At 40.5% G+C, this 24,996-nt stretch overlaps 1 protein-coding gene across 1 annotated transcript in view; it reads right to left on the reverse strand.

The window, feature by feature from the left end:
• Window positions 1-24,996, reverse strand: part of VPS13B (vacuolar protein sorting 13 homolog B) — a 1,305,797-nt gene that overhangs the window by 404,643 nt on the left and 876,158 nt on the right. The window contains exon 32 of the mRNA XM_089666424.1: window positions 386-512. Within this exon, the coding sequence (XP_089522550.1) occupies window positions 386-512 (127 nt within the window). The remainder of the gene's footprint in view (window positions 1-385; window positions 513-24,996) is intronic.

Consider the following 24,996-nt stretch of genomic DNA (forward strand, 5'->3'; position numbering starts at 1 on the left):
AGGGCATAGTGGCAGGTTTGCGTTAATGTCTTTTTTTCTAAAAGAACATACCTTTCCTTTGCTCCTCAATTGCCAGAAGTGAATAAATGAAGCTACGTTTAGACTACGATTCGCTCTGCTGGGAGTTTATACAAGGCTGAGGATGATCCCCTGCTCCCACGCAACAGCACTGGGCCAATCACTATGAATCACTGTTGTCACATGGGGGGAAAAGGGAAAGAATAACATACTCTTTCATATCAGGAGGAACTTTCTTCTCAGTGGAGCAGAAGTGAAGGAAAGGTGTGCCTGTGCTGCTGGGGCAAATTACATTCCCCCCTAAACATTACCATTAGTGCACTGATACAGTAAACATAAGAACTATATAGACCATTATAATTCTTACCTCAGGGTGCATGCTGTCATGTCCAGGCACTTTACTGAAGATTATCGCTGGAGCAGCCGTGACTCTCACTGTGAAATCTGTTAATATCGGGCTCAGTATTGCTCGACGTTCCTGATGTCGCCTTATACTGATGGAGAAAAAAAGCAGGCGTTATGAAATGGATTTGTGAAATATAATACTGAATTAATAAAGTACTGGTGCTTAATTGGTGCCCTCAGGTCTTTTATGTTGTGCTGACTCTCTGACAATGTTATACACACCTCTCATACTCTGGTCAGTATAGCATACATTGCATGTTACATTAATATCAGTATAATTCTTTGTACCATCTTTTAAAGGATATTGCTATTAATTTTTGTCCTGAAGCAAAACACAATATTGCAAAATAGGTATACCTGGCAAAATATCACTACTGTTTGGCAGAACAACGTTCCACATCAGAGTTAAGTATATTACTACTCCAAAATCTACCTGGGACAAAAAAAGGCTTTTGTGTGCATTCTGGGAACTTAAGTTAGTTCACGATCATGAAAAAAAATCAGGCTTCCTGCACACTAACATCCCATACACTTTGCAGCTGCAGTACCAGTATGGACCATTCAAGTCTATAGGACATTGTTGTGGGGGTAACCCAGTGATGAATTTTTACTAGCTGGGCTGCAGCCGTTAGAGAACATTAGTTTGGACCTGTGGGGGAACGGTGCACAGGTGATTGTATAAAGTGGGCCAGGGAGATTTTTGCAGAAACATGAACATGTATGTTAAGACATTTGTATTATTTAATCAGATACAGCACCAGGCAAACCACATGCAACCAATAAAACAGTTGGCGGAAGCTGTGCTTTAAACTTTAGTACAGGAATTTCTGGAGCTCACAGTTAGGCTTCATGTACACCATATTATTACACACACACATCAAGAGGGGGCTTTTAGAGCATTCATAACACCATTGATGGATTGAGGTACCTGGGGTCCACTCTCATAAAAGGCAGCAGGACCGACTATCTCTGAGTATAGTGAAATAGGCATGGTTAAATAATATAGGTTATTCTTAGTAGGCAAGATGTCCAATATAGAGAAAAATGTTCTGACGACACAGGTTTTATGCAGTATTTTAGTAGTGTAGCCCATTGTTACCGCTGTCATGTTCAAAAGAGCAGCTAGAAACCTTTACATTTAGACTGCATGTAAAATCTCAAGTTGCAACTGGTTCAGAGACAATGTTATACCCATAAAACAGTTTATCTAAAATGCTGAATTAGGTATACCCCCTGTTGCCCAACACTCATATATACACATTCCCTACTGCTACTCCCCATGTACACAAATATATGGTTCTGCTCCCAGAAGGGTTCCATGCATAAATGCTAAGCAATAGATCATGCTCAGGGCAGTCATTGACGTGAACAGATGTTGTCACATAATATATAACAAAAATTCAAAGCCTGAAAATAACCTGAAATTATACACACTTATTTGTGAATTTCTTTGTGAATGTCCAAATTTTGTTAACCCAATTTATTTATTTCAGGTACTTATATAGCGCCATCAATTTACTCAGCGCATTACATATATATTGTACATTCCCATCAGTCCCTAACCCTCAAGGGGAGTACAATCTAAGGTCCCTAACTCACATTCATATACAAGGGCCAATTTAGACAGGATCCAATTAACCTATCAACATGTCTTTGGAGTACCCGGAGGAAACCCACACAGGTACAGGGAGAACATGCAAACTCCAGGCAGGAGGTGCCGTGGCTGGGATTCGAACCAATGACCCTAGTACTGCCAGGCGGAAGTGCTAACCATTTAGCCACTGTGCTGCCCATAATTACCCTTTTAGGCTCTAGATCAGTGGTTCTGAACCTTGTTGGAGGTACTGAACCCCACCAGTTTCATATGTGCATTCACCGAACCCTTCTTAATTGGAAAAATAAAATATGATTTTTAAAATTCAAAACATAGGTATATATTTAGGTATATATTTATACATAGGTGCACAAAATGAACAAAACCATTAAGAACAAAGAACAAAACCATTAAAACATGATTTTCACACAAAAACATAATAATGAATATTTACTGCACGAATCATATGAGTCGGGTGTGGGTCTTCACCTCCGCCGAACCCGCGAGACTGACTCACCGAACCCCTGGGGTTCGATTGAACCCAGGTTAAGAACCACTGCTCTAGATGGTACATTATTTTAAAGCATGCCAACTTTAAAACATACCTGAAACAAGGTTGTGCAGTTTGCATTCTATGAATTTTTTATCTAATTTGCACAAACAATATAAAGGTATATATTACATGGTTTCTTTGGAGGATCACAGTCTGCATGTGAGGTCTCAAAAGCTATCAGCCTGACCACCTCTGAACTAGAAGATATGCAGAGTATCAGGTTGCTGGAGTCTTAAGTATGTGTTTTTAAGGTTGTACAATTATTAAATCACAATTATACGAATTACACTGGCAAAAGGCAAATATTACACCACAGCTGTGATACAACTGTAAAAATTATGAGAACCGACTGAAAAAAATAACACTGGATAACAAAAAATACAGCTACAACACAATATAGGGTATAGTTTGAGTAGTTTCACACATGAGATAACTGACAGGCAAAACTTCTTGCCAAAATATTGGCTGCTATTAATAAATAATTGTCTAGTATCAACTTCCCAAAGGAAAGTTTGTCCAAAGTAATAGTTTCCTTCCTGAGCATGGCAAGCAGTCCTTGCAGCCTTTTCTTCACTAGCCAAGGTTTAATGGTAAAACCCAATATAAACCTTAGTTACAGGTAGACTGAGGGAATACCTGAATTTGGCTTGTCGATATGAGACTAGCAGACAAAAAAAAAAAACAGACAATCATTCATCCAATAATCTCATCATGTGTTCGAGGATTAAGAGTGTACTTTTCTGTATTCTAAAAGACAAAAGGCCACACGCTACTTCAGGTATTCCCTCAGTCTACCTGTAACTAAGGTTTAAACTTGGTTTTATCATTAAACATTGGTTAAAAATGTTTTTTTTGTGCTGATGGATTATGGACACAAGGTCATGGCCAAAAAAATATTGGCACCTCTGCATTTCTGTCAGATAATGCACCACTTCACACAGAAAATTGTTGCAATTACAAATGTTTAAGCATTCTCATGTTTCTTTCTTTTGTTTCTATTGGTATGATACAAAAAAGGGGATAAACAAAAAGCCAAATCTAACACATTCCATGCAAAACCCAAAAATGGACTGGACAAAATTATTGGTACCCTCAATGTAATATTTGGTAGCACACCCCTTGGAAAAAATAATTGAAATCAATTACTTCCTGTAACCATCAATGAGTTTCTTACACCTCTCTACTGGACTTTTGGAATGCTCTTTTTTTCGCCAACTGCTCCATGTCTCTCAGATTGGAAGGGTTCCTTTTCTCAACTGCTCTTTTTAGATCTCTCGACAACAGCTGTATGGTATTAAGATATGGACTTATTGTTAGCCAATATTTTCAGTATTCTTCAGCGCTTTGTCTGAAACCATTTCTGGGTGTATTTTGGCGTGTGCTTTGGGTCATTGTTCTGCTGTAAGACCCATGACCTCTGACAGAGAGTCTACTTTCTGAGACTGGACCCTACATTGCAACCCAGAATTCTTTGGTAGTCTTCAGATTTCATAATGCCATGCATACGGTCAAGACATCCAGTGCCTGAAGCAGCAAAGTAACCCCAAAACATCAGTGAACCTCTACCATGTTTGGCTGTAGGAACTGTATTCTTTTCTTTAAAGGCCTCATTTCTTTTTCTAAAAAGAGTAGAATGATGAGCTTTACCAAAAAGCTGTCATTTTGTTTCATTTGTCCACAGCACATTCTCCCAAAAGGATTTTGGCTTTCTCAGGTAAGTTTTGGAAAACTCCAATCTGGCTTTCTTATGTTTCTGTGACAGCTGTGGGGTCCTCCTGGGTCTCCTACCATAGCGTCCCTTTTCATTCAGATGACAAAGTATACTGCAAGCTGACATAGTTCTACCCTGTGCCTGAAGGCCACCTTAAATTTGTCTGGAAGTTGATCGAGGTTCTTCATCCACCATTCAGACAATCATTTGTTGCAATCTTTGATCAAGTTTTTCCCTTTCCTCTATATCCAGGGAGATTAGCTACAGTGCCATGGGCTATAAATGTGTTGCACACAGTGGAAACAGAACATTAAGATCTCTTAAGATGGATTTGTAGCCTTGAAACTGTCCATATTTTTGGCCACAACTGTGCCCCAAAAGGGATGCTTTAAAAATTCCTTTTGGTGTCCCTATGTTCTTCTGCAACATGCCAGTTAATTGACTTCTGACAACCTGGGCATTTCAAAATATTCTCAAAAGAGTCCCATCACATACTGGCTCTGAATAACTAAGAAAATAAACAAAATAAACCCATCAAATACAGTAAAGCTAAGCTACAAAATCATTGGTCTGAGAACCAAAATTATTGCAGTATGCTTTCAGGTGCACTGCTTTGACTTGCTTTGGAGTTACTGAAGGTGTCAAGGTTGCATTCACATTGAATTTCATGGATGTATATATGTTTTGGTAGCAGTTTCTTTGCCAGCTACAATTCACTGCAGAAAACAATCAGAGAGATCTTTACTGCTGAAAAACTCTGCTACAAAGCTGTTCAAGTGATATGGCTTTAAAGATATGTACACACCAACATACAGTCATGTACATACACTTTAAGAATTTTTTTTTTTTTTAATTTCATTATCTAAGCACGGACACCATGTCTTTTGTTGACTCCTCCTCCCACTGTCCACCAAAGGTATGAGGACATTCTTTATTTCACTGACCATTAACATGTAAGGTCTTCTTTCTACTGACCGCCAATGTACAAAAGCATATTTATTCCCGCTAACCACCAATGTATGAGGACATTACTCTTCTCTCACCTCAATCAACCACTAATGGAAAAGGATTTTCTTTCTCCCACTTACCACCAAAGAAAGGCAGATGCTACACTGACCACCAATATAACAGGGGAATTGACACTTTTATTGGGGAGTGTTGTCCTTTTTACTGGGCACCAATGTACATGGGAAGGGGGAGGGCAGTCCACTGACCAATTTAAAAGGATGCTAATAGGAGGGGGGCACTGGTATCCACAGAGCACCAGAAAGTAGGTTTTATAAACCAATGGCCACAGTTGGTAAAGGGACTCTGCACTGCAGAGAGTTTACTGGAAAGGAGAGTGCCTTCTAAATTCTGTGATCTGTATTTAAGCCCCATGTGGATATGTGTTCTAAAACTGGGACTTATACAGTATTCAAAAACAGTCCAGGCAACTAGTATTTTCAGAGGAAGGAAATGGCAATCACAAGATTTCTTTCAATATACAGTTTTCCTGTAACTTTTGCAAGTCATCCAGGGCTACAGTCTGCATTAAGACTGACAGATGTGATAACAGCTATTACCCCAAATGTTGCTTACTATTATGTTTAATCTTCTTCATCCTATTCAGCAGAAATTATTTTTCATCTTCCATCAACTTTTAGCCTGAAAAAAGGTCTTCAAACAATTGATGATTATTTGTCTGCTTTTGTTAACGTAACAAATGTATAAAGTGATATGTAAGCATTTTGCAGCACCAACAGAGGAAAAAAAAATTGGCAAATACTTTGAACTGTCTATTATACATTAATCACACAACTAATAAAATTGAGAAAAATCGCAGAAGCATAGTTTCTGAACTGGAACCAGTACAAAGCTATTTGATTTCATATGCATCTGAACTTATTTTTCCCAAGGTTTTAAAGTGACTGGAAAGAGGAGGTTTGAACAGTGTACCGTGCCAACTCTCATAAGACATCATGTTTCTGTCAGACTAAATTAGTTATATAGAATGAAAACATGACTGAATATGAAAAAGAAAAAAAAAGCAATGAGTAAAATTCTAAACCACAGATGGATGAGAAAGTATTAATGTCAGGTGGAAAGGATTTCATCATCGGCACTAACATACCATTATACCATTTGAAAATCCTTTAAAGTGTCCATTGGTAAATGATTGTCCCGATTTTTGGTAAACTTGGGCAGGGTTCAGTGAGTAACAAAGTCAGTGAACTGTTACATTCAAACAAACAATTTATAACATAGATGTATAATTATTATAAAAGTAGCTGTGTTTTATGTTATTAAAATGCACCTTTTGTATTTTATTCTAAATAGATTTTCTTTTACTTCCCGGCACTCACTTACTTACATATGTTTTACTGGCTCACCACCGTCCCTCAAAGTCTGCATTGAGCTACAAGCTGAATTACATGCATCCCCTGCAATAGTTTAAATTACGGTTATATTTTCTAAATGTAGCACCCTGCTAGTTTAGCTAGGGGGGGTTAGGCTCCAATGGTAGGCAGGGGCTGAGCAGCAGACCAGGTGTAATAGCCAGAGAGGGGTGAAATTGTGGTCACAGCTGAGAGGCTCTGCAGGCCAGCCCCTCTGGAATTCTCCCTGCTCTATGGCTTTTGGCACTAGAGGCAGTGGGTGGATCTGAGGAGTGGCTGGTTGCACTTTTGTGGGATCCTAGCCAATCCCCAATAAGAGGATGGAAGGGGCTGGATACCCTTTAAAGTGTTGGAGCCTGATTTGTTGCAGGAGAGTTCAGGTGACTGATAGAGAGGAAGATGTGAGGCTGAAGGAAGTAGGCTGCAAGAAGGCCCAATAGGATGGGGCCTACCTGAAAGCCTGGGGCTGGAAAAAAGGAAAGCTCAGAGCTCCCCGACCCCCTGAGCAAGGACATCTGTATTTCAGGGAAGGGGCGGCCCAGCTGATAGGCCTGTTAGCAGCCACCAACCCACCAGCGGTACAGGAGAAGATCTGAGTGAGTACACCTACACTCCCTGGGCAGATAGTGGAAGGCGCACTCTGGTGAAAAACCAGATTAGCCACCTGCCAGTGACTGTTCCTCTCTTAAAGTGACAGCATCCGGATCCCCTGTTCAGGGATATCTCCAGATTGCTGGGAGAAGATGAGAAGTTAATCTAGGGTCTGGGGTGATACACTAAGAAGAGACTGTGCTGCAGAGAAGGCTTGTAAATAGTTTCAGGAGTTTGTCCTCTGTTCATCAGTACCCTTGGGCATCCTGTACACCCCTAATCCTATCTTTACAACAGAGAAAGGCATGAGGTTACAAAATGTTTGCCAAAATCCTTGAAATGTACTGTATATAGTTTACCTAAATAGGAATTTTTTTGCTCAACAAAAGTGTAGTCGTACAGTACCCTGTTGTACATTCTGCCTTGGAAACAACACAACTGTGCAGAAGCCATAAAGTCCATTTAATGTATCTCCATTCTGAGATTTACACCGATCAGCCACAACTTTATGACCACCCATCTAATATTGTGTCGGTCCCCCTTTTTCCGCCAAAAGAGCCCTGATCTGTTGAAGCATGGATGCTACTAGATCTCTAAAGGAATCTGGAACTAAGCGATCAGTAGCAGATCCTTTAAGTCCTGTAAACTGGGAGGTGGGGCCTCCATGGATCAAACTTGTTTTCCCAGCGCATCCCACGGATGTTTAATTGGATTGAGATCTGTAAAATTTGGAGACAAAGTCAAAGCCTCAAACTCACTAGAGTTCCTCAAACCATTCTTGAACAATTTTTACAGTGTGCCAAGGCGCATTATCCTGCTGAAAGAGGTCACTGCCATTAGGGAATACAGTTTCCACAAAGGGGTGTACTTGTTCAGCAACAATGATTAGATAGGTGGCACGTATCAAGTGACATCCACATGAATGGCAGGACCCATGGTTTCCCAGCAGAAAATTGCCCAAAGCAATACACTGCCTCTGCTCACTTGCCTTCTTTCATGATGTAAAAGAAAATGTCATTCTTCAGACCAGGCCATCTTCTTACATTGCTTTGTGGTCCAGTTCTAAAGCTCATGTGCTCATTTGTAGGCACTTTTGGCTGTTGACACGGGCCAGCATAGGCACCCTGACTGGTCTGTGGCTACGCATCCCCATACACAACAAACTGTGATGTCGATTTATTTTCACTTTCAACACATCAACTTTGGGGACAACATGTTTACTTGCTGCCTAATATATCCCATTAACGTCAGATGCCATTGTAACAAGAAAAACAATGTTATTCACTTAAAATAGAACTATAGGGAAAAGTTTTTTTTCTTTTTGGATAGAGTAAAGAAGGGTTATAACTCCTGTCAGATTTTTTTTTTTTTTTTTTTTTTTTTTTTTTTTATCTGTGTCCCATTGGAAGTTTTACCTTCACTTTCTGTCCCATAGCCAATAGCCACTAGACAAAACAGGAATTAAGCGAAAATCCCTGCAAATTAAGGTAAGCCCTTGGGCTCCCCACGTCACTAGAACCAGTGTCCCCATTGGAAGATTTCCCCTCTATAACGCTTCTAGGGACAACCCAAAGTTTGGGATTTTTTTTACTTTCACATTCAATGATAATGGTAAATAGGACAAATAGAGAGGGTGAATCTCCCTAAGTGGGGGCACAAACAGCAATAAAATGTGTCTTCACTCTATTCAAAACTAAAAATCATGGTTACACCCATGTAATTGATCATGCAGTGCAGGCAGTCACTACATAGGAGTGGCAGCAATTAGCTGCAGAAGCCGGAAGCCTCCCATTGCTTTCAATGGGACTACCTTCTGCAGCTAATTGTGGGAATCCCTGCTGTGGTTCTCAAATCTAATTGGAGTGTGGGTGCATCTGAAAGTGTGAAAGCTTCCCATAAATCAAATTTCAATCAATGTGTGGTCATCCCTGCTTGACAGAAGTCAAACATTTAAACGACTTCTGTCAAAGGGACACGCTGGAACATATGTGTCAATTAATGGCTGCATCAGTGTATGCTAATAGTGGTAGGTCCTGTTATCAGAAAGCAATGTCCCAGCAGAAGGGGATTACTTCATCCATCTCACTTGTGTAGATGAAACAATCTAGGTTTTTTTTTGTTTTTATTTCATCCAGTCAGCCAAAAAAAACTAAAAGTGTGAGGAAAGCTTATCATAAGCATTCTGCTATCCACAACAGGCTAGCTGGATTGAAGACAGTGTCAGTAACGGGGGCAATGTTTAGGTAAAATTATGCAGCATCTGTCTGGTGATGTTTCTTCAGTAATTAATCGGTTATTTAGTAATATCTAAGCCTGCATTCATACTAATGTAGTATGTAAACATGTTCAGGAAACGCTAAAAAAAAACACGCATGGCATTCATTGTTAACCCTATGGCACCGAGCGTACGCATATGTGTGGCCCTACTGTACTGGGCTTTTACCATGGGGCTGCAATAGATGTGTACCTGTCTTTATGCTGGGAACACTCTCCCAGCAGAGGCCGGGGTTTCGCCAGGAACCCTGGGTCTTGTACTAATGATTGGGACCTGAAACTCCTGATTTCGGGTCACCTGATTGCTATTTGGCAATCACAGCGATCAGTCACTGTGAAGCCCACCCCTCTGTGAATGGAGAGGAGAGATACATTATTTTTCTCTCTCTGAGAGCAGAGAGACAGAGATACAAACAGCTGTGTGTAAAAAATAAATAAATAAATAAATAATATAAAATAAGGAAAAAAATGCCTAGATCATGGTTTGATCTAGGTTAGTGCCAGGGTTAAAGCAGTAGTAAACTGCAAAAAAAAAAGAATTAAAAAAATCTTCTCCCTGCAAGTGAAGAGCATAATGTGCTAGTATCCATCGCATACTAGCACATTATGAATGACTTACCCTAAAAGGAAGCCCTCCAGTGGAGCACTGTCATGGCTCCCCGAGGCTTCCATCATCACCCAGTCTTCCTTCCGAGTTCACGAGTTGCAGCCATTTGATTAGCTGGGCCGTGATGTCGTCACTCTCGAACATGCGTGAAGGGAGAATCAGCCGCGGCACGGCTCTGCATTGAGAGCGCAGTGCGCATGCGTCGGTGCACGTTTAGGAGATACTGTCTCCCTGCTACGCACTGACTTTCTGCAAACTTAAGGGTAAATGCTGCTATGTGATCTCCACCTTAAACTGTCTCCCTGCTACACACTGACTTTCTGAAAAACCTAAGGATAATTAGTCCTATATTTTGTTGTCTGTTTGTGGTGATTGATTCTCACTTCCTTTGCCTTTCTGTGATCAGAGAAACAATCATCCTTTATGACTTTGGCCTGTGTCTGTGACTGGTCTGGTTTTGACCAACCTCCCCCCAAATTCATGTGGTCCTTATCAGTTCCTAATTGGGGCGAAGAAGAATTGCTCATTTGATCATCTCCCTATAACTTTAGATCAGCTTATGGGGGAGGTCACAGATGGGGGGGAAGGCATTGTCCTGCATGAGTGCATTTTCTCCTGGAGTGCAAAAACAGCAGTTTAACTAAAGCAGGATAACTCAAGCAGCAAGAAGACACAACAAAGAACTCTACTTCACGCTGAAAGGACTGCAAGCAAACACCCTAGGAAATATCTACAAGTTTGATTCCCACTCCATGTACCTTTTACTATGCCCCCTCTACTCTTCTTTTTTATATTACTATTCTCTGTTCGCAAAATCTAATTTCTTTACCCCTCTGCGCTACCCCAAAGCTTATATATATCACCCTCACTTTTACCATCTCCCTACTACTGCTCTCATCACCTCTTGCTGATACTTTACTCACCTGCTGACCCAAACACCAGGACAGGAAGGCATGTGCACACATATACATCCCGCTCCCATCTTACTTTCCTCACCCTTCTTCTTCTCCTAACCTCTGGAGATATCTCCCCAAACCCCTGGTCCTCCCATATCTCACCCCCACATCAGGCACCCTCCTTCCTCCGGGAAGAGCCACAAACCACTCAACTTAATCTCAATCCCCATGCTGCTAAAAACCACCCTCCCTTTTTCATGTGCACTCAGGAATGTCCGCTCTGTCTGTAATAAGCTCACCTCTGTCCATGACCTTTTTGTCTCCCACTCCCTTAACCTACTAGCAATTACAGAAACCTGGCTTCAACCATCAGATTCTGCTTCTCCTGAAGCACTTTCCAATGGAGACCTTCTCTGGACTCACTCACCCAGACCTAGCGGTCAGAAAGGAGGTGGGGTTGGTATGCTTCTATCCCCAATGAGCACCTTTCAAGTCCTCCCTACTCCTCCCTCTCTATCCTTCTCTTCTTTCGAGACTCACTGCGTTTGGCTGTTTTCTCCAATTTCTCTGAGGATTGCAGTGATCTACTGGCCTCTTGGACCGGTGTCATGCTTTCTTGATGACTTCTCTGCTTGGCTACCCTACTTTCTCTCCTCTGAAATACCCACTATCATTCTTGGAGATTTTAACATCCCCATTAATGTGAACAACCCAGATACACCCCAACTTTTCAACCTAACCTCATCTTTTGCCCTAACACAAAGGATACAGTCCTCCACTGATCGGAATACATAAGACCTTGTTTTCTCCCATCTTTGCACTACCTACAACCTCACAAACACCCCCTTTCCTCTCTCTGATCACAATCTCATCACCTTCACAGTGTCCTCGTCTTCAAACACTTATCCCTCCAAGCAGCAAACAATTACACAACTTAAAACCTTCTCTTTTCCACTCTGCAACTGACCGCCTCTATGACAGAATCTCTCCCCTGTCCTGCCCTGACCTGGCCACTGCTGTCTACAACAGTTCGCTTTCATCCACACTAGACTCACTTTGCTCCTCTAACTACACGAGCTTTCAGGCCCCTAGCATTACAACTGTGACTGAAAACACAAGAAATCTTAAGAGACATAGTCGTGCACTGGTGCGATTGTGGCGTAAAACCAAATCTCAGCAAACATTCACCCTATATAAATCTGCTTTCTTAACATACAATTCCTCCCTCCATGCTGCCAAGCAAGCCTACTTTATCACTCTTATTAATACCTTCAAGAAAATAAAGATATAAAGCAGTGCAGCGCTCAAAACAAAGTGAAGTATACTAGATCAGATGACATACAGATATACAGGTGGCCCACATGGCCATAACGTCTAAAACATTAATGGGCTGGTGGTGACTAGATCTCAGACCACTTAATCATGCACTATAGTGACTTCAAGCATGTGCAGTAGATAGTGTCCATGTGCATAAAATAACATGCTGGTGTAAACTGTAGGTGCCAATCCTCAAATAGGTGAAGTGCCCCCTCACCTTCCTGCCCAGGCCCCTAGGGACCAATGAGCCTTTGAGTATATGGTAAATCTTGGATAGATCCTTCAGATGGTGAATCCCTCAGGAAGTAATGGTGGGACTCTCCTCCTCTTATCTCCTATGTCAGAGCGTTGATGGTATCGAAGGTACCCCTCCCACACGATCATCAATAAGGAAAAAGAACTTGCATAGTGTAAAATCGCTTTATTAAATGAGTATAAAAACCAAAATACTACTCACACATTTATTCATAAAAAACGAGCCTTCACACCACTCAAAGGGTGTACTGCATTCAGGAACTGGGAGCACCAAGATGGCGCCCACGCTGGATATGACGTCAGAACGTTCGTGTAAACTCCTCCCACTGGCGTATCTACGCGTTACGTCACTTCAAACACGTGACTTCATCAGGATATACGCCTATCCTGGGTGGAGCACTATTTATCTAATGTGTAAGCCAATCAGTAATTCCGATGGGCGGAACACGGCCGCCATTGTATTGGAGCACACAAGGCACCCGCAGCCATCGTAATAGTACGGCTGCAAGAACGGGGACATGTAATATAAGCTGATAATAATGATCACGCTAAAATATATACATAAGTCCTCATAACTGGATGTATATATAAAATAACTAATGTAGACCTAGTGAAAGGCTGAAATCTACATAATGAGATATAAAACCTAAGTGTATTATTAAAATAATATAAATCAGCATCATCAGCTGATAAAGTCTGTAAAAAAGCCTCCCACAGTCACTAATAAAACTATGGTGGAGGAAAGATATATAATGTAGGTCCTCTTAACAGAGGAATACCCACTACTAATATAAAGCCTGTATCTACATAATACAGTGAATAATAAAAAGAACCCGAAAAAACCTAATGTACAGTACACCGTCATCATGGGGTGTCATATGTAATACCCAAGGGCATCATAAGAGAAGTTAACAATGTATGAATAGGTGGCTAAACTAAACCATTACATAAATGAATATTTCATAATCATGTTGACACAAAATAGGGGTAAGGCAGGTCATTGTTCAAAAATTGCTAATAAAGCAATTTAAGTCAAATTCTACGTTCAAACCCCTCGGATATTGAGACCTCATCAGGAAGATCCATTTGGACTCTGCCTGGCTAATAACTCTGACCTTATTACTTCCTCTCCAGTGATTGTTAAATTTCTCTATTCCCCAGAATTTCAATTTTGTGGGATCACTATTATGATGACTAGCAAAATGTTTGGAAACACTGTGTTTGGTGTGACCCTTTTTGATGTTCTGCATGTGCTCCCTTATCCTTTTCCACATAGGCCTCTTTGTTCTTCCAATATATTGGAGTCCACACTCACATTGGAGCCCATATACTACACCCGCCGTCTGGCAGGATATGAAATCTTTAATAGTATATGTTATTCCTGTTGTTGTTGCCTGAAATTGTTTCCTTCTTACATTTAATCCCTTAGTCTCCTTGCACGCATAGCAGGTTTTGCAGGGATAGAAACCTTTTAGGTCAATAATAGTGGTTCTCAAGTTAGTCCGGGGTGGGTCAATCACATTCTTAACTAGACAAGTTCTAATATTCGGAGCCTTTCTATATATAAATTTTGGTTTGACAGGTATAACCTTCATCAGAGCTGGATCAGATTGCAGAATCGGCCAGTGTTTCACAAAAATCTTCTCAATCTTTTTGTGATGTATATTGTAATCCAAAACAATAGGTACCAGATCATCTCGATGTTTTACTCTTTCACTGTCTTTAAGCAGTTGAGATCTATCCATATTTTCTACCTCCTCTATCTTTCTCGAGATAAAGTCTTTGTTATACCCTTTTTGTTCGAACCTTTCTCCTAATTTCTGTACTTGTGCTTTATAGTCACCTACAGTAGTGCAATTTCTTCGCAGGCGGACAAATTGTCCCTTAGGGATATTAAGAAGCCACTGAGGGTAATGACAGCTATCTAAGGAAATGTAGCCATTCCGATCTACGTTTTTAAAATAAGTAGTAGTCACCAGTTTGTTATTCTTAACTGAAATATTGAGGTCTAAGAAGTTAATAGATTCACTACTGGTTTCCCAGGAAAAAAAGATGTTCTTATCATTAGTATTGAGTGACTGCAGAAATACTTGTAACGAATCCTCATCCCCCCGCCATAGAATTATCACATCATCAATATATCGTTTGTATAATACTAGTTCATCTGGAGTGTTGTGATAGATGGAATGCTGTTCCCAGTGGGCCATAAAGAGGTTTGCCACACTTGGTGCAAACCGAGCGCCCATGGCAACCCCTTTAATTTGTTGAAAGTATTGGTGTCCATGCCAGAAGTAATTGTGAGTGAGACAAAAGTCTAAACACTCAACAATATACTTCTGCTGTTTCCTAAGAAGATTACTATATGTCCTCAAGCCCCAACTGGTGGATGTAATAGCCTTCTCATGATCGATGATGGTATATAGCGAGGAAACATCCGCACTCGCTAACCTTAGTTCTTTAGTGTCTTGGATGGTATCTAGTGTTTGAATCAGATGCTTAGTATCTCTTAGGTAAGAGACTGTATTTTTGACTAGTGGCTGTAGAAATGTATCTACATATTGTCCTAGCCTAGATAAAATAGAATCAATTCCATTCACTATGGGTCTCCCCGGGGGATTATGAAGGTCTTTATGAATTTTCGGAACTAAGTAAATGATAGGTATTCTGCATGTATTTTTTAATGTTAAGTTTTCTGGTAAATTTTAGCAGATCTACATACACATCAAATCTATTGGCCGATTTTGGTGGGGCAAAGATGACACAATCAGATATCGAGACACTCAAATTACCTTATATATCATGCAATAAAAGAATTAAAGCAGGTATTAAGAAATTGTCGCAACGTACCGATATAGTAGTCAGACCAGTTGACAAAGGAGGGGGGATTGTAGTCCTGTCAAAAGATCAATATCTAAAGGAACTGAATTCACAATTAACTGACAGCACCACGTATAAAATATTACAAAAAGACCCCACTATGAAATATAGAAAGGAATTGCAAATACTAATAGATAAAGGAGTACAGAATAATACCCTGAATAAAAAAGAAACAAGATTTCTTATACCGGATACATGCAGAATACCTATCATTTACTTAGTTCCGAAAATTCATAAAGGCCTTCATAATCCCCCGGGGAGACCCATAGTGAATGGAATTGATTCTATTTTATCTAGGCTAGGACAATATGTAGATACATTTCTACAGCCACTAGTCAAAAATACAGTCTCTTACCTAAGAGATACTAAGCATCTGATTCAAACACTAGATACCATCCAAGACACTAAAGAACTAAGGTTAGCGAGTGCGGATGTTTCCTCGCTATATACCATCATCGATCATGAGAAGGCTATTACATCCACCAGTTGGGGCTTGAGGACATATAGTAATCTTCTTAGGAAACAGCAGAAGTATATTGTTGAGTGTTTAGACTTTTGTCTCACTCACAATTACTTCTGGCATGGACACCAATACTTTCAACAAATTAAAGGGGTTGCCATGGGCGCTCGGTTTGCACCAAGTGTGGCAAACCTCTTTATGGCCCACTGGGAACAGCATTCCATCTATCACAACACTCCAGATGAACTAGTATTATACAAACGATATATTGATGATGTGATAATTCTATGGCGGGGGGATGAGGATTCGTTACAAGTATTTCTGCAGTCACTCAATACTAATGATAAGAACATCTTTTTTTCCTGGGAAACCAGTAGTGAATCTATTAACTTCTTAGACCTCAATATTTCAGTTAAGAATAACAAACTGGTGACTACTACTTATTTTAAAAACGTAGATCGGAATGGCTACATTTCCTTAGATAGCTGTCATTACCCTCAGTGGCTTCTTAATATCCCTAAGGGACAATTTGTCCGCCTGCGAAGAAATTGCACTACTGTAGGTGACTATAAAGCACAAGTACAGAAATTAGGAGAAAGGTTCGAACAAAAAGGGTATAACAAAGACTTTATCTCGAGAAAGATAGAGGAGGTAGAAAATATGGATAGATCTCAACTGCTTAAAGACAGTGAAAGAGTAAAACATCGAGATGATCTGGTACCTATTGTTTTGGATTACAATATACATCACAAAAAGATTGAGAAGATTTTTGTGAAACACTGGCCGATTCTGCAATCTGATCCAGCTCTGATGAAGGTTATACCTGTCAAACCAAAATTTATATATAGAAAGGCTCCGAATATTAGAACTTGTCTAGTTAAGAATGTGATTGACCCACCCCGGACTAACTTGAGAACCACTATTATTGACCTAAAAGGTTTCTATCCCTGCAAAACCTGCTATGCGTGCAAGGAGACTAAGGGATTAAATGTAAGAAGGAAACAATTTCAGGCAACAACAACAGGAATAACATATACTATTAAAGATTTCATATCCTGCCAGACGGCGGGTGTAGTATATGGGCTCCAATGTGAGTGTGGACTCTAATATATTGGAAGAACAAAGAGGCCTATGTGGAAAAGGATAAGGGAGCACGTGCAGAACATCAAAAAGGGTCACACCAAACACAGTGTTTCCAAACATTTTGCTAGTCATCATAATAGTGATCCCACAAAATTGAAATTCTGGGGAATAGAGAAATTTAACAATCACTGGAGAGGAAGTAATAAGGTCAGAGTTATTAGCCAGGCAGAGTCCAAATGGATCTTCCTGATGAGGTCTCAATATCCGAGGGGTTTGAACGTAGAATTTGACTTAAATTGCTTTATTAGCAATTTTTGAACAATGACCTGCCTTACCCCTATTTTGTGTCAACATGATTATGAAATATTCATTTATGTAATGGTTTAGTTTAGCCACCTATTCATACATTGTTAACTTCTCTTATGATGCCCTTGGGTATTACATATGACACCCCATGATGACGGTGTACTGTACATTAGGTTTTTTCGGGTTCTTTTTATTATTCACTGTATTATGTAGATACAGGCTTTATATTAGTAGTGGGTATTCCTCTGTTAAGGGGACCTACATTATATATCTTTCCTCCACCATAGTTTTATTAGTGACTGTGGGAGGCTTTTTTACAGACTTTATCAGCTGATGATGCTGATTTATATTATTTTAATAATACACTTAGGTTTTATATCTCATTATGTAGATTTCAGCCTTTCACTAGGTCTACATTAGTTATTTTATATATACATCCAGTTATGAGGACTTATGTATATATTTTAGCGTGATCATTATTATCAGCTTATATTACATGTCCCCGTTCTTGCAGCCGTACTATTACGATGGCTGCGGGTGCCTTGTGTGCTCCAATACAATGGCGGCCGTGTTCCGCCCATCGGAATTACTGATTGGCTTACACATTAGATAAATAGTGCTCCACCCAGGATAGGCGTATATCCTGATGAAGTCACGTGTTTGAAGTGACGTAACGCGTAGATACGCCAGTGGGAGGAGTTTACACGAACGTTCTGACGTCATATCCAGCGTGGGCGCCATCTTGGTGCTCCCAGTTCCTGAATGCAGTACACCCTTTGAGTGGTGTGAAGGCTCGTTTTTTATGAATAAATGTGTGAGTAGTATTTTGGTTTTTATACTCATTTAATAAAGCGATTTTACACTATGCAAGTTCTTTTTCCTTATTGATGATCGTGTGGGAGGGGTACCTTCGATACCATCAACGCTCTGACATAGGAGATAAGAGGAGGAGAGTCCCACCATTACTTCCTGAGGGATTCACCATCTGAAGGATCTATCCAAGATTTACCATATACTCAAAGGCTCATTGGTCCCTAGGGGCCTGGGCAGGAAGGTGAGGGGGCACTTCACCTATTTGAGGATTGGCACCTACAGTTTACACCAGCATGTTATTTTATGCACATGGACACTATCTACTGCACATGCTTGAAGTCACTATAGTGCATGATTAAGTGGTCTGAGATCTAGTCACCACCAGCCCATTAATGTTTTAGACGTTATGGCCATGTGGGCCACCTGTATATCTGTATGTCATCTGATATAGTATACTTCACTTTGTTTTGAGCGCTGCACTGCTTTATATCTTTATTTTCTTGACTACTGTTGGTGTTGTGATTGTGGCACCTTTAGTGCTAGCTGCTGTATAGTATTATTATATGTAGTGGCGCAGGAGATCATATTCATATTCTTTCTTATTAATACCTTGTCATCCAGTCCTCGTCATCTCTTCTCTACTTTTAACTCTTTTTCCACCTTCACCTCCACCCAGTAACTCACTCACTGCTTACGAAAGTGCAAATCAATTAAAAAACAAGATTGATGCAATTTGTAGTGGCATCTCCGCTACACAGACATCTATCCCACTTAGCATACCTTATGCCAAGCCTCCCTCAACACTTTCCTCTTTTGACCTTGCTACTACTGAAGAGGTCACTAACGTTTTCTCCAAAGCCCATCTCACCGCGTGCCCCCTGGATCCTGTCCCCTCTCAACTTCTATGGTCACCTTCTTCTTCTTTCCTATGCTCCCTCACTCGCATCTTTAATGTCTCCCCCTCTAAAGCATGCAAAGATCACTCCCATACTTAAAAAGCCCTCGCTGGACCCCACCAACCTGAACAACTTAAGACCCATCTCCCTGCTCCTGTTTACCTCTAAACTCCTAGAGCGCTTAGTCTACAATCGCCTGAGCTCCTACCTCACTGACAACAACCTCCTTCACCTTTTACAGTCTGGCTTTCGCTCGCTACACTCCACTGAAACTGCCCTACTAAAACTCACTAATGATTTACTAGCTGCTGAAACCAATGGCCACTACTCCATTCTCTTACTACGTGGTCTCTCTGCGGCTTTTGATACTGTTGACCATCGCCTCCTCCTCAAAAAACTCCACTCTCTTGGCCTATGAGACTCTGCTCTCTCCTGGTTCTCCTCTTACCTATTGCAGCATTCCTTCAGCGTTACCTATAACTCAGTCTCCTCCTCTCCACTTCCTTTTTCTGTAGGGATCCCTCAAGGTTCTGTCCTTGAACCCTTTCTCTTCTCCATCTACAACTCCTCTCTTGGTAACTTGATAAACTCCCATGGCTTTAAGTACCATCTCTATGCTGATGACATACAAATATATCTTTCTAATCCTCCCCTCACCCCTTCAGTCTCCTCTTCCATTACAAACCTACTAAGTGACGTATCACCATGGATGTCACTCCACTTCCTCAACCTAAATCTTTCTAAAACTGAGCTCATAATATTCCCTCCAGCCTGTGCCCCCTCCACTGAATTCTCCATCAAGATCAATAATACAACCATCAGTCCCTCCCCGCCCGTTCTTAACCTCTGAAACCACTAAGCAACTTATTCACTCCCTTGATATCTCTCACCTTGACTATTGTAACTCCCTCCACATTGGCCTACCTAATCACAAGCTATCTCCTCTTCAGTCTATCATGAATGCTGCTGGCAGACTCATCCACCTTACTAACCATTCCATATCTGCCATCCCTCTCTGCCAATCCCTCCACAGCAGAACCAGCAGAGATTGGAACTGTGTGTGGGCAGGTGGAATGTACCAAGTTGTTCACTTGTGATTATCGCTAACGGTTGCTATAGCCACTAGCAATAATCACTGTTTTCTCCCTGGCGGGTGTGGGTTCCCCCACCTGGAGAAGACAATTGCCAGGCAGAAGGGATTCCCCTGTCAGCACTGTCTGTGTTGATGGTGGAATCGTGCGTTGCAGGAAAGAAATTTGCAACGTCTATGGCCTGCCTTAGTGTCAACGTATTTTAGGTAGGATAAAAACAAAGAAAAATGTGCACTATTGTTTCAGGGCCTTACTACGGGTACAAACAACAAATAACATACAGATATGTGGTATCTCTGCGATTGTCAGGAGCAGGAGAGTTTATGTTGGGTGGTAGGTTATGGTAGTAACAAGAAATATACAGTTGCATTAAAAAAAAATTATACTATTTCTTATTTTGGGTCAGTTTTTCTTTGATAATAAAAAAAAATTAGGAAATATTCAGTATCATTTACCATCAAATGAAAGCCACATTCGTCCTGAAAAAAAACAAGGTATAATCCACCTGGATGCACAAAGTAGTTGTGATGATGTGTATGGTTTTACCTACACGTCAAGGTTGCAAAATTGTGCTTAGGCATTAACATTTATTTCACCCTTAGGCTCGAAGAGGTTAATGTCACCCCAAATGCATAAAGCAAAAAGCAGGAAAAAGCACGGTTATACAAAACTTGAAGGTCAAAAAAGCTACACAAGTGACTTTGCCATGCTAGTTGTGTGTAGGGCAGCCCATTGAAAAATGCACATAAGTGTGATTCCCAATGTTGCAATACACTAGTGTGAATGGGGGCTCAGCGGGGAATGCAGTATACAAATCTTCATCATGGCACTGAAGACATTGTATCAAAAAGGTATGAGTTATAATATATATAATTTAGATTTTTAGCACAAAACTACAATTAGCACATGGAGATGTTATGCTGATGCCTTCCTAGTTCTTAGTCTTGGTCTGCAGACAGTGGAATGTAAACAAAGCAATGTTCACACTGGTCTAACTTAAAATGATAGGTCTCAAAGGACAGGGGGAAAAAAAAGGCACAGGTAAGTGGTTATAGTTGCAAAACAAGTTGATGTCCTTGGATACATTACAAGAGCTAATTTATTTAAAATGTACAGTTTGCTCTTTAATGAATAACATTCTAAAGGTTAATAAATAAATGAAAAGGTCTTAGTGGGAGAAAAATATAATTTGCGTGATTCTATTGTATGCTCCCTATGAGTTCCTACAAGGTTAAATAGTTCTTTCATGACATGTGTGTTCAATGAGAGGGAACTGAGTTGGCAGCATGGCAGAAAAGTGCCTATATCACCCACAAGCCATTGAGAAGGAACATAACTCAAGGCATATTACATCTGCATTTCTCCCATTTCAGATGGAGAAATGTATTAAAAATTCCAGACTGGAAGCAATTCAGCAGCTTCTACCCAAAACAGCAAAATACCACGGTCACAGCTGCTGCCGAGGCTACAGTACTTTGGAGGAAGGCCGAAAAGAGGGTGTGGAGGAGAATGAACAGGGAGCTGTTGTTCCTTGTTCCTTTATAGGGATCTAAAGTATGACATGGCCAATTACAAGAGTGCGTTACTGTTCTGTGCTGACGGACCCCATCTGTTAGATGTATTTTCAGATGCTCTCTATGTAATTCAGGCCAGCAGCCATTGCTTTGAAACAACTGAAGTTGGCAGGTCGAAGAAATTTGTCGGTGACTGCTCTTCCTCATGTCAGAGAGAGAGATCGCTGTCTGCTCACTTTAGAACATGAAGAGAAAGAGAACTGAATTACAGCCTGATGAAGGCTGAATCTGACATCATTCACATATGGAACTATCAAACATAGTGGATTTTCTTTTTGCTTCTAATTCTTTTTTACTTTGATATTTATATGGTGCAGAAAAAAGGGAAACATGGAGAAAATAAAATTACAGGGGGTCAGTTAGATGTATTATAATTATTGAAGAAGGTGTATTAAACGATGCTGTGTGTTAGGAACACAAAGGGAAAATGAATGGAGTGGCACAGGGAAGACTCTAAAGAACATCTTTTAGCCGAATAACATTACAGCTAAATAACACAATGCTCTATTCCAATCCTCCCCACAGGGGACTGCTGTTCTCCTCTGGATTGCTGGTCTACTGCTGGAGAACACTGGACATCAGTTCAGCACAGCAGTAACGTTGAACTGCCACACTGGGTTTGCATCAACATCGGAACTGTCAATATCCAGTCTTCACACAGACATCTCGCTTGCTGTGCTGACAGGTCATCATGTTGTAACACATCCCTGCAAAAAGCCAAGAGTCTGTGCAAGAACTCTTGTTCCTAAGAGGCTGTGCTATCGATGGGATTGGTGATCAAGCAGATGCCCAACCTCTTTCTGTCATCAATCTAGAGACACTGCATGCAGACAGACACCTTTACACCTCAGTACCAGGAGATCATTAGTTTGAGCAGTACCACAGCCTGTTTAACTTCATTGAATTACTAGTGTTCACTAACGTTTATGGGCCCCACCATTGCTAGCAGAATACAATGGATAAGCCCATAACAGGAACTTTAAACATCATAGGACTCAAGTTGTAATCTCAAGTTAAAAGGACCTCTTCTCTTCTAAGGTTATTATTTTTCAAAGTAGTGCACTAATATTATTATTATAATACAAGATTTAGATAGCGCCAACAGTTTGCACAGTGCTGTACAGAATAAAGGAAGACATTACAGTTACTATACAATTTGGTACAAGAGGAATCAGAGGGCCCTGCTTGTTAGAGCTTACAATCTAAGAGGGAGGGTACTTACAGTGCTCAGCATAAATTAGTATGCCGCAACATATTTGTCAGAAAACCTTTACTTTCCTTTCAGAATCAACATTTTGGGCCATTGATTGCAAACAAGATTTGTTAATTTGCACACAAAAAAAGTATTTTCCCTAACAAATCCATTCACGTTGCAAAAACGAATACACCCCAATGAAAGTCTGAGGAGCAAAGCTAAATTTTAGACAACAAAGTCCTAACTAACAAGAATTCAGCTACAAGTGAATCGAATTATTCATTAAACGGGTGTCCAGCAGACAGATGATTATAAAAGGGCGTTATTTTACAAAGAAAACCCCTTCCCATTTCATGCTGTCTGCAATGGCACCACATGGAAGAGAAATGTTACAAGGCCTGAGAAAGAAAATAATTTCTTTACACAAGAAAGGTGAAGGCTACAAGAAGATCAGCAAAGCTTTACCTATCAGTCAGAATACTATAGCAAAAATTATACAAACATTTAACAAAGATGGAACTGCAACCATCTCAAAGAGATGTTTAGGCTGTCCACAGGTAACACTTTGACGGGAGGCTTCTGATGAGAGGAGTTGAAGAAAATTGCCATGCAAGTTCACTGCAGTTAGCTACAGAAGTAGAAAGCCAAACTGGGGTGATTATTTCCTGTGACACAATACAGTGTGCACTGCCGAGGCATGGCATGCATGGGTGTCATCCACAAAGGAAGCCTCTCCTAAAGTCCATGCACAAAACAGCCCGCCTAGGATTTGCCAGGACCCATGCTGAAAAAGAAGATGACTTTTGGGACTCTGTACTCTGGAGTGATGAGACCAAGATAAATGTTTTTGGAACTGATGACTTCAAAACTGTATGGTGTCGCAAAGGTGAGGAGTACAAAGAAAAATGCATGGTGTCTATAATTAAGCATGGTGGTGGCAGTGTCCTTCTACGGGGCTGCATGAGTGCTACTGGTGTCAGGGAGCTGCATTTAATTTATGGTATCATGAATTGCACTGTACTGCATTATATAGAAAGAGAAGCTGCTACCATCACTCCGTTCCCTTGGTGAGCTGGTGAGCGTGCACTTTTTTAACATGACAATGATCTAAATCACACATCTAAGGCCACTGTTGCATTTGTGAAGAACAGGGTGAAAGTGATTCAGTGGCCAAGTATGTCTCTTGATCTGGACCCAATTGAACACCTATGGGGAATTCTGAAGAGACAAGTTGAGCATCACTCTCCATCCAGCATCCAGGATCTAAGAGAGGTCGTTCTTGAAGAATGGAAAAAGACAGATGTTGCAATATGTCGCCAACTTGTTCATTCCATGCCTAGAAGACTTGGTGCTGTCCTTACAAATCACGTCATACAAAATACTAGATGGAGTAGTTTTTGTTGTGGGGTGTGTTCATTTTTGCATCAACTAATTTGAGTAAAATTGAACATTTTATAATCTACGTTATAACCTTACTTTCATGTAATGAGCTAAACAAATGTTCTATAAAACTCAGTTATATCAAAATTTTGGAAATTGTTCTTCTGTTCATTAAAACATCTTACTTTTCAAAAGGGGTGTACTCATTTATGCTGAGCAGTGTATATCTATTTATGTCAGAGTATACATACATTTACATAATTCTCTGCATTCCCTTCACTGCGGCGCCAGCGGCCCGGAGGGAGCTGATAAATCAACAAGCCTTTTCTTCCCCCTTTTGCTGCTGGTGTTTCAATTAAGTAGTTGAAGCTTACTACTGGTGACTGTATAATCTGTTAAACGTTGCTACTTGGTTATTTTTATTTTACTAGCGTTCTGCTTTTATGCGTTAACTGAGGTTGTATATCCTAAACCCATTATTTCTGTAGATTGCTTTTTTGAACAAGTTTAATATAGAGGTGTTACTAAAGAATTGTGTCTCTTGCATGAATATTCTAGACGACAAATTGAGCGCTACTAGGCAAAAAGGTTAAGAGAATGCATCTAAATTAGGGAAGTCCAAGGACCTAATTAGGTCAATATGTCCACTAGGAGGCAGCTTGTGATTAGAGCAGAAGGTGACTCTGTAAATAAATGAAGGGAGAGGGAAAACAAGCGCCATC

This window comes from Staurois parvus, unplaced genomic scaffold, assembly GCF_062004578.1.
Source record: "Staurois parvus isolate SC_StPar_1 unplaced genomic scaffold, SC_StPar_1.0 ptg000052l, whole genome shotgun sequence".
NCBI lineage: Eukaryota > Metazoa > Chordata > Amphibia > Anura > Ranidae > Staurois > Staurois parvus.